The 14,100-nt window shown below is 44.6% G+C and overlaps 1 protein-coding gene across 1 annotated transcript in view; it reads left to right on the top strand.

The window, feature by feature from the left end:
* Positions 1 to 13,540, top strand: part of pmepa1 (prostate transmembrane protein, androgen induced 1) — a 48,481-nt gene extending 34,941 nt beyond the window's left edge. The window contains exons 2-5 of the mRNA XM_080782695.1: positions 5,640 to 5,794; positions 7,656 to 7,709; positions 7,927 to 8,324; positions 8,765 to 13,540. Coding sequence (XP_080638821.1) covers positions 5,640 to 5,794; positions 7,656 to 7,709; positions 7,927 to 8,324; positions 8,765 to 9,116 — 959 coding nt within the window. The 3' untranslated portion in view covers positions 9,117 to 13,540. The remainder of the gene's footprint in view (positions 1 to 5,639; positions 5,795 to 7,655; positions 7,710 to 7,926; positions 8,325 to 8,764) is intronic.
* The last annotated feature ends 560 nt before the right edge of the window (positions 13,541 to 14,100 follow it).

Genomic DNA, 14,100 nt, shown 5'->3' with positions numbered 1-14,100 from the left:
CTCCCCAGTGTCCCCCTGAGTGCCTCCCCAGTGTCCCCCTGAGTGCCTCCCCAGTGTCCCCCTGAGTGTCTCCCCAGTGTCCCCCCGAGTGCCTCCCCAGTGCCTCCCCAGTGTCTCCCAGTGTCCCCCTGAGTGCCCCTGAGTGCCTCCCCAGTGTCCCCCTGAGTGCCTCCCCAGTGTCCCCCTGAGTGCCTCCCCAGTGTCCCCCTGAGTGTCTCCCCAGTGTCCCCCTGAGTGTCTCCCCAGTGCCTCCCCAGTGTCTCCCCAGTGCCTCCCCAGTGTCTCCCCAGTGCCTCCCAGTGTCCCCCTGAGTGCCTCCCCAGTGCCTCCCTAGTGTCTCCCCAGTGCCTCCCCAGTGCCTCCCAGTGTCCCCCTGAGTGCCTCCCCAGTGTCTCCCCAGTGCCTCCCCAGTGTCTCCCCAGTGCCTCCCCAGTGTCTCCCCAGTGTCTCCCCAGTGTCCCCCTGAGTGCCTCCCCAGTGTCCCCCTGAGTGCCTCCCCAGTGTCCCCCTGAGTGTCTCCCCAGTGTCCCCCTGAGTGTCTCCCCAGTGTCTCCCCAGTGCCTCCCCAGTGCCTCCGCAGTGTCTCCCCAGTGCCTCCCAGTGTCCCCCTGAGTGCCTCCCCAGTGTCTCCCCAGTGCCTCCCCAGTGTCTCCCCAGTGTCCCCCCCGAGTGCCTCCCCAGTGTCTCCCCAGTGTCTCCCCAGTGCCTCCCAGTGTCCCCCTGAGTGCCTCCCCAGTGCCTCCCTAGTGTCTCCCCAGTGCCTCCCTGAGTGCCTCCCCAGTGTCTCCCCAGTGCCTCCCCAGTGTCCCCTCAGTGCCTCCCCATAAAATGACATGGCGGGCCGTAGTTTGGTGACCCCTAAGGGTCTTTTATCTATGCTATTATATCTAGCACAAAACAAGATGGCGTCGTGTCACCTTGAAATGGGCTCTGAAGCTGCAAATCGCTGGGCGACTTATTTAATGGTTCCAAATCACGCTGGGCGTTCTAAGTGTTAATAATGCATGCCCAAATAAACACAAGGTTGAAAGTTGGAAGATTTGTCTTTTATTTTCTTTGTATCCCGGTAACAGAACAGATGTACATACTGTATGAGTTGGAATGTTCTCTGTTTGTGTGTTTGCTTTTTTATGGACGTTTCAGAATGTTTATGGTTGTACCATCCTGCTGTTACTGATCCCCCTGTATGTACCCCTACATTCCAGTGTATGTGGCTTATGAATCTTTTTAGATAAGGAGTCCACGGCCAAATACGTATCAGGGTCCAGGCTCAACATGAAAATGTTTGAGAACCATTGACTTTAATACAAAGTTTAAATGTCTCTCTCTCTCATCTTTATTCCATTCACTCCAGCTGTCTCTCTCACCAGTCAGACAGAGCCCCCAATCACACCCCGCCCAGTCTTTCAGTCCTCCCTCAACCCCCCTCATTGTTCACCGCAACATGGGGGGGGGGGGCTCAGCTGTTCTGTGTGTGTGTGTGTGTGTGTGTGTGTGTGTGTGTGTGTGTGTGTGTGTGTGTTTGTGTGTGTGTGTGTGTCGACCAGACAGTGGGGGAATGCGTAAGTCTGTGTGAGTGTGTGAGAAAAGGTTTCAGACAAAGCTCACTGAAGGGGTTTTGCGAGCATCAGTGTGACTGTGTCTCACTCGAGACAGACACACACAGCGTATAGCGCTGGAGTGCCCTAGTGTCCAACCTGTAGCTATTAGGACAATGTTAGATCGTAGACAGGTCGAGAGTGTGTGTGTGTGTGCATGTGTGTGTGAGAGACTTTATTTTAAGTTTTCTTATCCGTCTGTTTAATTTCAATCGTCTGTGCAGTTCAGAGCACAGTTTGTTTTTCGGGGAACTCGTGAGCGCGGGGGAAATCACCCAGCATCCCAGGAATTTAAATACATCTGCTGGAAGAAGAAGAAGAAGAAGGACCTGGATTGTGTGTGTGTGTGTGTGTGTGTGTGTGTGTGTGTGTGTGTGTGTGTGTGTGTGTGTGTGTGTGTGTGTGTGTGTGTGTGTGTGTGTGTGTGTGTGTGTGTGTGTGTGTGTGTGTGTGTGTGTCTAATCAAACAAAGATCTTCTGGTAGTGGAATGAGATCTGTTTTTCGGAGGACAAGATACCGTTTGTCGGGGCCAGGACCTTATTTAGGTCCTAGGAGTTATGCATCCTGCCTCGGGTCCTCACAGCCATGACGACTGTGTCCAGACACAACACTGTGGTGAGTGGATGTTCTGATGCTGCCTTCACACCGACACATGCAAAACATACAAAGATGCAAAGCTACACAGTGTATTTGTAGCTTTGTATCTTTGAATCTGAAGTTGAAACCACCTCAACTTTTTTGTATCTGTTGTAGCTTTTGCAGCAGCTACAAATGTTGGATGTATCTTTGTATATCTTCATGTCGCTGGCTTCCATTGAAAATGAATGGTAGACTGTATCTTTGCATCTGCTCGTGTGAAGTTAACGCAGCATGATGATGCATTCAGTCCAAGCTCTTTCCTTATCATGTTCACGACATAAAAGAAAAACCTTTACGACTGAACAACATTTATTAAGCAATTAAGGGTACAACAAGTTAATGGAACTAATCAATTGAATTGATTATATTATTAAAAAAAACAAATAACATTTTAATAAAATAAATGTATTTATTTCTCGAGTGGGTTGATCAGTGGAAGTATAATAGTAAAATATAAAACTGATTCAAGATTATTTGATTAATCAAAAATGTAATCAATAGTAAGCAGGACCAGGTAGGATTAGAACAAATCATATTCCTGTTGCGAGTGGTGGAAAAAGTATTCATATGTTTTGCTTAAAGGATAAGACCACTTTTGTAGAGGTTTGGTTTGTGTATAGTTTACCTTGTCATGATGCCACTCCAAAATAATATGCTCCTCATTGACTTACATTTTACACTGAAAAAGCTCTCAAAGTCACTCTTTTAGTTGCATAAACAAACACAAACTAAGTTGATTCAGATAATATACAACATCACCAAACTTCGTACTGTTTTATTGTTTTAATAAAAATGTTAACTTCTTGTTGATTTTACTATTTGAAGATCTGGATCTGGATACACGGATCAAGTTTTGCACTTTAAGTAAAATTAGTTGGCCTAATACCAGAGAACATACAGTAGTGTTCATGAACATAATGTGTTACATGTAATACCATGCTTTCAATATTTTACTGCAAGTAAAAGTACCATTACTTTATATACCAAAGTAGTAGTCGTCTGATTTAATGATATGAATCTGAAAAATCACTTGTAAAAATACAATATATCCTTCTGAAATGGTTGTAGATAAGAATAGAAGCATGAAGTAACAGAACATGGAAATACACATAATGAGTTTATTTTATTTTAAATACATGAATCCTATATGTATAGCCTACTTAACCATGTGAACCGTAGCATCCCTTTTTTGGCCAAGGTCATAATTGGCAAACATTTGTTATCTGCTACCATATGAGTCTCAAACTAGGTTTTGTTCTTACAACAAATATGTTATTTTTGTTTAATTACATATATTTACACCTGTGACTTATCTTTTTTTGGCTGTGTAAGTTAGTTTTCTGTGAAATTAGATGATTTTTAAGACTTTGGCACGATAATTTAACATCTCCCTTTTGACAAAACTGGACCTGTATAGTATAGGATGGGTGTATGTGGTTAATTGCATTAATATGAGTAAATACTTACTTTTTAAAGTACTTTCCATCACTGCCTGTGTTCCTGTCATCGTCTCTGCTGCTTGATTATGTTTGCTATGCAATATTTCTATATTGCATTAATGAAATCACATTATTTCTATGTTTAAGTGGTTTGCCTATATCTCCACAATTCGAATTTGAATTCTGTAGTTTGAGTTGTTTTAAGTCTTATTATTTTCCCACATCTCTCCCTCTCTATATCTCTGTCTCTCTTGTGTGTGTGTGTGTGTGTGTGTGTGTGTGTGTGTGTGTGTGTGTGTGTGTGTGTGTGTGTGTGTGTGTGTGTGTGTGTGTGTGTGTGTGTGTGTGTGTGTGTGTGTGTTCGTGTATGAATGTAAGAGCATGTGCTCTCTCTCTGTGTTGTAATCAGGGTTACTTTGGGGAAAATGCTAGGAATGTTACAGCCAATGTGAACCCTCATCTGCCTCAGTACCTAGGCTGTAGTTTGCTGTGTGTGTGTGTGTGTGTGTGTGTGTGTGTGTGTGTGTGTGTGTGTGTGTGTGTGTGTGTGTGTGTGTGTTATCCTGTCTGGCTTGGCTGTGACCTCTGTCTGCCCTCTGCCAAAAGTGTGAGAAAAAGGCTGTCTGTGTACATGTGTGTGTCTGTGTGTGCGTGCGTCTGTGTCGTAAATATATGCATCTGTGGGTCTGGTGTCTGAGTGTGTGTGGGTGTGTGTGGTAGGTAGGGGGAGGGGTACAGTGTGTGTGGGTGTGTGTGGTAGGTAGGGGGAGGGGTACAGGACAGTCTGGCTTTAAACAAAGCTAGTTCTGTATGTTTAGGTCTGTCTCTGTGAATTTCTTTGCGTATTTAAGATATACATTTGTATTTCTATCTCATTTTGCCTACTTATTTGATTTCATTCAAGCACTTCCAATTTTATAATTAGCATGGAGGCTTTTACATTCTTAATAATCCCTCACCCTACCCTATACACGTAAATGATCGGTGACCCCCAAGGTTCCATCCTGTTCTTTTGGGGCAAAAATAGCTAATCTATTATTCACAATATTTTGCAAAACGCTGTGAGCTTCTTAGATCTGCTAGTTTTGCATGTTTTGAGTGTTGAATGTTTGTTCACCTCTTAATATGAAAATTAGAATAGGGTTGGTACTTTGGTGAAGTTCTTGAGAGGTCCAATTGCTGAGTTACATTGTGAGGTTTGTTTTGTCATAATGTCGTGGCCTATCGATGTCTGAACTTGGATCTCTGACAATTCAACAAGGATTTAATGTTTTGTAATTATCACAAGGTAAGCCACATTTAGACGGTGTAGGAGAGACAGACAGTATGAGAGCTGAGAGACAGACAGTTGGAGAGCTGAGAGACAGACAGTTGGAGAGCTGAGAGACAGACAGTAGGAGAGCTGAGAGACAGACAGTGTAGGAGAGACAGACTGTAGGAAAGCTGAAAAGGGTTGTGTTATTTCTCTTCCACTGAGTATAATTCATTTTGAAATGTAGAGAAATGTAAGTGTGATTCCTCTGGTTGTATTTTGCTGAGTGCTCAGCTATACAGAGTAGAAAACACCACCAAGAAGTGAGAAATAGCACCACTTCAAAGAATCATAAATGCACCTCTGCTCTGAGTAATGGGTTATCTGCCTCATGCTGTAGCAGAACATAAAAAGAGAAAAAGAAAGTGCATCCTCTTGCATTATAATCTTTTGGATCTCCACGTTCTTTCTCGTTCTTAGCCTATATTATTTCAGAGGATTCCATGGGAAAGACCCCCAAATAGCCATAACCTCAAGCTGTGGCCCCCTGTTGTGAAATGACTTAAAATGTAATCATAACATTCTATTTAATTTTTGTTCATTTTCATTTACCTTTCCCACTGCCCCATGGCGCTCCCTGGTGGTCCCTACTTTAAAAACATGTGAAATCTCTCTCTCTCTCTCTCTCTCTCTCTCTCTCTCTCACACAGCCCAGTTGGAGTTTGTCCAGATCCTGGTGATAGTAGTGGTGATGCTGGTCATGGTGGTGGTCATCACCTGTCTGCTCAACCACTACCGCCTGTCAGCACGCTCGCTGCTCTCCAGACACGCCCACGCACGCAGGAGACACCTGCCATTGGCCAATGTAAGTTCACCTGTCTGTCTGTCTGTCTGTCTGTCTGTCTGTCCGTCATTTTTTTTAGATTCACATCATAGCGTACAAATGTAAACTAATTTGGTTCCATTTGAACGCTCATGCAGTGGCGGTGGCTCAGGGCCAGATGTAAACTGCAAGGTTCCGTATTCGAACCCGGGCTCCCTCCAGAGTTAGTGTCCAAGTGTCCTTGAGCAAGACACTGAACCTCAAATTTCTCCCGATGTGCTGGTTGGTGCCTTGCATGGTTTCCTCCGCCATCGGTATGTGAATGGGTGAATATAATGCAATATGGGAATATAATGTAAATCTATGTAAAGCGTCTTGGATAAAGGTGCTATATAAATGCACCATTTACCATTTAACGCTCTCAGCTTTAAACAAGGATTTTACGGTGTAGACTTTAGGGGTCTCAGAGATGTAAATAAAGAAAAATAAAAGCGTTTTCAAATGGCGGTCCGTGGCCTGATGTATATTATGGGGTAACCTGGGGTTCCGCCAGATTAAGGTTAAGACTCACTGAACTGGAACATTCAGTCAGATACACTGAAATAACAACAAACGCATTTCATAAGAAGTAGGAAGTTTGCACTGTTTAACCACAGCAACCAGACAGTCCTGGCACACACACACACACACACACACACACACACACACACACACACACTGAATTGCACCTGGGGCGTCTAGAAGTGTATGGCGTCACCTCTGTTCTATTCTGCAGAAGAAATTACTCATAGTGTTATCACACTATAAACACACACACACACGCACGCCGCCACGCACGCACGCACGCACGCACGCACGCACGCACGCACGCACACACACACACACACACACACACACACACACACACACACACACACACATTCATAGCCATGCTGCTGTTTTTGTCTGTGTATTGATGTAATGAGACAGGGAGCGCTCTAGTAGCTGACCATCAGACACGTAATCCCATTCTCAACGTCCTCAGTTCCATTCCGGTTGGACACCTTCCCTCTCTCTGTCCTAGATTAGACTAAGAAAAGTAAAATCTGACTGCTATAATACTTATAATATATATATATATATATATATATATATATATATAATATAGGACAGTACAGCTAGCTGTTATCTTTGAAGGGTTTACTTGGAGGATGGATATTCTGCAGGATAAAGAAGCTCACACCACGGCGCAATACGATGTGTTTTGAGCCTTTCGATTGACTCTTTTCAGGTCTCAACCGGGTGTGTGGGACACAAAAGTGTGCTTAAAAATATCACAAGGTTGTCAGCTTGTTCTTTGTGCAGCTGACTGCATTGTGAAGTCAAACGTTTAGGGCTCCATCTTGTGCCACCCGTATCCCTTATCCCTAAACGTATTTTCAATTTTTTACTATTTTGAAAAACATTTTAAAATAGTTCAACTATAGCCGATCTACACCGAGACATTGTGAGCTTGTAGATCGGCTATTTTAACTATTTTAAAAGGTTTTTTTAAATAGTAAAAAATGGCAAATTAGTTTAGGGTTAAAGGTTAAGGGGTGGCGCAAGATATAGCCCTTTGGGCTCAATTTTCGTTTGATCTTTCTAAATACACTGTTTTGGGATTTAGCAGTGGGGAAGGGGTGTTCTCCCACTAAAGTTGGTATTTTGGTTACCTGTCTAAATCCCTAAAACACCTCCGCTACCCGTTATATTATGCATAGGAGTGGTTTGGGCGTTAAAATAATTAAACCAATCACTGTGCCACATGATGAACCACACTTCCACAAGTACAAAATAGACTCATGAATTTGATCTTATATCCCCCCTCTCTCTCTCTCTCTCTCTCTCTCTCTCTCTCTCTCTCACACTCACTCACACCTAGGAGGGCAGTATGTGGTCTTCTGAGGGTCCAGCAACAGGAAGTGGGCTGAATGAGGTAAGTTATCGTCTATCTTCTTACATGCTTTCAATCATTTTTCTTCTGGTTTTAATGTTTATTACATGGACTGTGCACTTGTGTATAATGTATGTAGTACAGTATGCTATGAATTATTATGGATTGTTTGTCCTTTGTTTATCCTTGATTCTCTCATCCCTGTATCATTTGTCTTACCTTTTCTCCTCCTCACTCCATCCCTTTCTTCCAACAACAGCACCAGGTATACACCCCTCGTCCTCCAGACCGAGGGGTCCCCGTACCTTCCTACCTCCAGCGAGACCCCCACACTCACCCCCACCACCACCACCTACACCACCACCACAGTTATCTTCATCAGCAGCGCTACCAGCCCACCACCTACCCCCCCAGCCGCTTCCAGCCCACCTACCCCTACCTGCCGCAGAGCCTGATCGACCTTCCGCCCACCATCTCGCTGTCGGACGGCGAGGAGCCCCCTCCGTACCAGGGCCCCTGCACGCTGCAGCTCAGGGACCCCGAGCAGCAGCTGGAGCTGAACAGGGAGTCAGTGCGAGCGCCGCCCAACCGGACAGTGTACGACTCGCACCTCCTCCACCCTTCCTCCTCCGCGTCCACATCCTGTCTGCAGGCCAGGTAATGAAGCCCACGTTGTCAGTTCATTATCGGATTTATTAAGAGAGATCAACCAGCTGCTCAATGGAGATAAAAGTTGAGTTAGAAAGAGTAGGTCGGTTTTAAGTCTGGAGTTAAAAAGAACACAGAACTAGCCATTATGAGCAGGAATCATGTGAAGAGAGAATGATGAGTGGAAATGGTGAAACAACACTTGGTCACTTCGTATCCGCAGTTGTAGCCAATTCAAGTTGGCCGGTAGTTTTGTAGATTTTGTAGGAGCCATACACCTATTGGGCTTCCCTTTGTATCTTCATGTCATTGTGTTCCAATGAATGGTAGCCTGTAGCCTTGTATCTTCATGTCGGCGGCTTCCATTGAAAATGTATGGCGGCCTGTAGCTCTGTAGCTGCCACTGTGAACGCAGCATGACACCTCCTTGTTGTGTGTTGTGCTCCCAGCCTGCAGGCTCCTCCCCCCAGCGTTCACGCGGGCATCAGCGTGTTGGAAGGCCAGGAGGCCTCGTCCAGGCAGCAGAAGCAGGGCTCCGGAGTAGAAGGAGCTCCCCCGGCCTACAGCGAGGTGATCGGACACTACTACCACCCCACGTCCCTGCCCCACCCCGACCACACCCATCGGACTGTCCCGGCGCCTTCGCAGACGCCGCCCCCGTCCTCCTCGCTCATACACGGCCTGCTCCGGCCGCTGCCCCACTCTCAGCAGCCACTGCAAGCCCCGCCCACTCCAGGAAGTGTGGCCAACAGAAACGCCCGGAACACAAAGGAGAAATCCCACAAGCCTCAGCAGGTGTGAGCGTTTCCCTGCTCCCGTTTTCAGTTTGAAGCCCCCCCGTTCCCGTCCCTGCTTCCTCATTCCTAGCCAATGGTAAACGAGTCTTGACATTTGGTTGTAAAACCAAACAGGACAAGCCCATATATGGTGTAATCAATGGGAGGGGGAGACAAAACATCCATCACCAGGGGTCCAAATGGACCCTTACAGGTCTATAACTCAGAGTGTATTGTACCCTCTCAGAGTTAAATTAGGATTTTCCGTTGTAGATTGGGGTCCCACAGATTGGGCGGAAGGGTTACCTTGAAATTCTAAATGCTGAGAATAACAAGGTTGTGGATTGAAAGATGCTGAAGCTAATTTCAGCCTTCAAGGGCAGGTTCACTTCAGCAAGAAGTTGAAACTGTCCCTGGGTGTGTCAGGCTGGGATGAGGAGGCAGGGAAACAGTCCTTATTACCCCACTGGAGAGGGGGTTAACACGAAAACAAATTGACGTTAACAATCCGCGGGATATGAGAGAAGACCTGGTCATTCCTGTTTCTCTACTACTACTTTCCTGCCTAAGGAGCACTTCATATAAAAATGATGCTGGTGGTGGTGGTGGTGGTGGTAGTGTAAGGTTTGGGATTGAGGATCCAGGAATGGGGGGGGGGGGGGGGGGGGTTATTAAAGCCCTCCCCCACCCCTTCCGTTAACATGCACCCTTTATCTCCCCCCAATCACCACCCATCTATAATATCAGATACACTTCACAACTCTAGTCTTTATTAATTGTTATAAATATTTACTTGTTTGGTTATGTTTTTGTTCGTCTTATTTGCGCTTACAGCTTTTTTGTTGTTGTTGTTGTTTTCATTTGCTTAAAAAAAGTTATATCCTGGCGAACAACGAAATGTTGCAATCTTCAGATGTTATCTGACATTTAGTTTGTTTATTTTGTTGATTCCTAGTGATAATCTCCCTATCGCTGCTTTATCTGACAGTTTTACCGTTGGTGTTTAGCCAAAACAGTTCCGTTTAGTTGTGTTTCCTTATCCAAAAGAGAGATTCTGTCAGTGAGAATTCACGGATATCTTCCATACCTATATCAGTTTGGTTCAGTCTGCTTATGTCCGTGACGTATTGTGGACAATGCAGGCTATCAATACGGACTCCTGTGTCAGGTTTTAGCTCTATCACGAGGCATGTTAGCATGATATCACATTAGCAGTTTAGCGTAATAGCATGTTGGCATGCTGGCCAGGGTTATAGCTTTTCAATCTGTTTCCTGATAGTGTTGTTGTTAGCATTAGCTTCAGATAGCCTGTCAGTCAAAGATCAATGCTAAATTCCGAGAGCTTAAAAGCCTGGTGTTGCACACGTATGTGAACCATCTGATACACAGGAGTCGCCGTCATATACCTGACAAGTTCCTTTTTTATGTTTAAGCTTAACTTTTCTCTTTAAGAGAAGTTTGCACAAGATTCAACTGTTCACCGTGTAGAGGAAAATCTGCAATATGTTTGATAAGAGAGATAAGATAAGAAAGTAAGCGTATTTTTCTAAATTTTAAGGATTCTAAAAGAAAAAGATTTTGTTTTTTGTTTTTATATGTTGTCTAGCTCAAAAGAAACGTGATCGTAATATGTTGGGATGCCAACGTATTCGTGTTTTGCTGCATACATGTAAGCATGTATATATACAGTATATATTCACATGTATGCAAACTGAAAAACAAACTTAGAAGCACGAATTTAGAGTTATTTATATAAAATGCTTGAAGAATTGCACTATTTTTGAGTATGCTGAGATGGAACATGTGAGAGAGACTCTTATTGTGAAGGAGCTCTGTCTGGGGGGAGGGGGAGGGGGGGGGGATCTATAGGCCTACTGTCACTGTTTCTAATTTACCAGAGGGACGGACCCAGTCCAGTGCACAATTTCCTGTATCACACTAACATATCAATGGGATTGTCCTGACTTAGATGTAGCTCTGTGGTCTAGAACCCAACCATTATTATACCATAGATATCATTAAAAATGTGGTTTATGCAAATGTTCGGGTCCTGCGAGCCAATCACGAGTCAGGATGTTAACCTTAGGGCCCAATCAGAAACTCCTCAAAGCTTTCTCTCACTTCCTACTGGAAGTCCATCTGCTTAAATTTACTCGCCCCTAATCAGAGTAGCTTCCACAGAATGAGAGAATGAGATACTGAATATATGATGCATAATCAAGACAATAATGTATTATAAGAGTAGAATTTTAAGTAGAATTTAAGCAGAGTAAACCCTTTGACTGCGTTTTGAAGGTGGGTTTAAATTTGTTTTATCGAGTGAGTGAGAGATTAATGGAGAGAAAACGACACCTTATATTTCTAGTGCGCTACTTTTGTGTGCATTAGTCGCCCACAAGGTGTGATACACTGGTGTGGATTGTGCACTGTTCTGGGACAAATATGACACTGCCCTCTGGTATCTCTGCAGGTATCTCTGAGCACTTTACTGCAGCAGGAGAGATACAATCTACAGTCAGCCAGGGTTTACAGTCAGGGTTTGCTTTCACCAACACACTGCTGCTCCAAAAAAAACAACAGTCTGTTCGTTTCCGTGAGACACTCTTTGAGAAGACTGTGAAGAGTTCCGTTTCAAAATGGTTTCCATGTTGTGAGAAAGACAAATCTTTGATCCAAACCAAATGAAAGCCTTGTGTTCCTGTAAATCCTAGAAGGACAAGTAGTCCATAAGAGCCCCTTAGATCCAACTAGATCCTTATTTTTTTAAGATCTCATCCCCAAAATGTTACGTTATGTATAAAAAAAACGAAAAAAAAAAAGTTCTATATGCATTACCATAAAACGTAAAGCATTCAATCGTATTGTTTACTTATCTTACATTCCTTCAAGAAATACCATTATCTGTTTAGATTTTTGTGCCTTTAATCATTATTTATTTTAAGCCATATCTTTACTTTAACAAGACAAAACAATCACTTTTGAAGATTTGTTGCTTTTTCTTTCTTTTAAAACAGAACTATTCACGTGTGTGTTTTGACGCACCACAGGACTGGTTGTCAAAAACGAGTCACACGAGTGTGTTAAAAAATGACACACGTGATCTAATAGCAGCTTGTCTTGTGTTGTCCATTCAAAGAGTGTCCCACTGAAGTGGATATATTATCCATTAGAAGAATTCAACATTGATTGAACATTGAAATAACCAATGTTCAATCAAACCCCAGCCCTACTCGCTAATGAGAACAACAAACAATACAAATTTTCCTACAGCTTAATAGGAATCCTAATGAATGACAAACATAAACTCAAAGTGATTCAGTAAAAATGCAACATGTGGTCACTGGGCTGAGGAGAGGACAGTAGACGGAATTGATCTGTCCTGATGTGAGCAGTGTGTTGGTGGAAGCAGACCCTTTCTGTGTCCAGTCTTTATGCAACAGCGCCCTCCGCAGGGACACAGACCAAACCACTTCCAAACAAAGGCTTGAATCATCAAAGAATCGCCTTTGACCTCTGGTAGCAGTCTGGTCCAAATACAACAAGCTAGCTAACTCACATAGGCTCGAGTTGTTACGTTTCATTTTCTCTCCTTCAAACCTTCCTATTTCCACTCTACCTTCTTTTACATTCACATCTACCAGCCTACTGCGCTTCCCTCCATTTCTTTCCTTGCCTCTCCTTGTAAGGCCAAACTACACCAATGCAACTACTCGCAACTCCTTGCAACATGACAACCATTATCCCCAATGGAGTTGAACTGTTTTCTTGCAAGGAGTTGCGAGTAGTTGCAAGGAGTTGCAAGTTGCAACTGATGTGGTTTGGGATTAATTGTGCATTTTTAGAGCAAGGTGAACAGTGGTGGTGTTGTGTTTGGACTAGGCCGCTGCGTCTGGGTGGTACAGTAAAGTTGTGGTGTTCTGGGTGGTTTGGCAGCGGGTATACAGTGGGCTGGGGGGGATCTGACACCCAGGAACTAATCACTCACTCATTCAATTGATGTAAGTTTTTACATTGCACAGCCTGAAAGAACACATCTACGAGCCAACAATGTGACGCGATGCAAGGCGTTGTTGGCTTCTAGAGATCCCTTCATGGGGGTACGTGGCAGGACATGACTGTTGTGCACAGTGTGGTGTTAGAAACTGTGAGTCCAGTGTGTTGGTGTCGTATTTCAGTGGGATGTCAGGTCGGAACCGGTCCGCTCACTTCAGGGGGAAAAAATCAAGTGTCCTGGCTGACAACATGACCAGACAGGAGGGGGAGGGGGAGAGGCTGGACGGAGGTGACTCCTTCGGAGGTCCACAGGAACACATAGACGCACGCATGCATGCGCGCGCACACACACACACACACACACACACACACACACACACACACACACACACACACACACACACACAGACGCAGGCACACATACACCCAGACACAGACTTTCTGAGTCAGTGATGGAGGTCGTTTTCCCCCCTGTAGTGTGTGTGTGTGTGTGTGTGTGTGTGTGTGTGTGTGTGTGTGACTGTGTGTGTTGGGGGGGAGGGGGGGTTATGTGGGTGTGCATGTACGCGTGGGTGCATTGTCACTGTTCACTAACTCCTGAGAACGACCTCCAACTGTCTAGACGAAAAGTAAATAAACAGACATATACACAGACATACACACACACACACACACACACACACAGACCTATGACGCACACACAAACACGCACATACACACACACACACACACACACACACACACACACACACACACACACACACACACACAGACAGACACACACCTTGTGCCTCCAGAATTGATTTGTGTTCTGCAACCTCCCCTCCTCTTCCTGTCCTAATGAACTCTTCCTGTTTCCTAGAGATGCCTGTAGTCCAATAGCAGAGCTCCGTTCAGGCCAGCCGTGCTCTCATTGACTGGTTGGGTCCTTCAGTCTCTCATACATGTTCAGGGTTTTATTATTGTTTTCAAACGTACAAGTGTGCCTGCCTGCGCTGAGACGGGCAAATGTGAGT

This window comes from Protomyctophum bolini (genome assembly GCF_963924005.1).
Source record: "Protomyctophum bolini genome assembly, chromosome: 2".
Classification (NCBI taxonomy): Eukaryota; Metazoa; Chordata; class Actinopteri; order Myctophiformes; family Myctophidae; genus Protomyctophum; species Protomyctophum bolini.
This window is presented reverse-complemented; position numbering and strand designations above follow the sequence as displayed.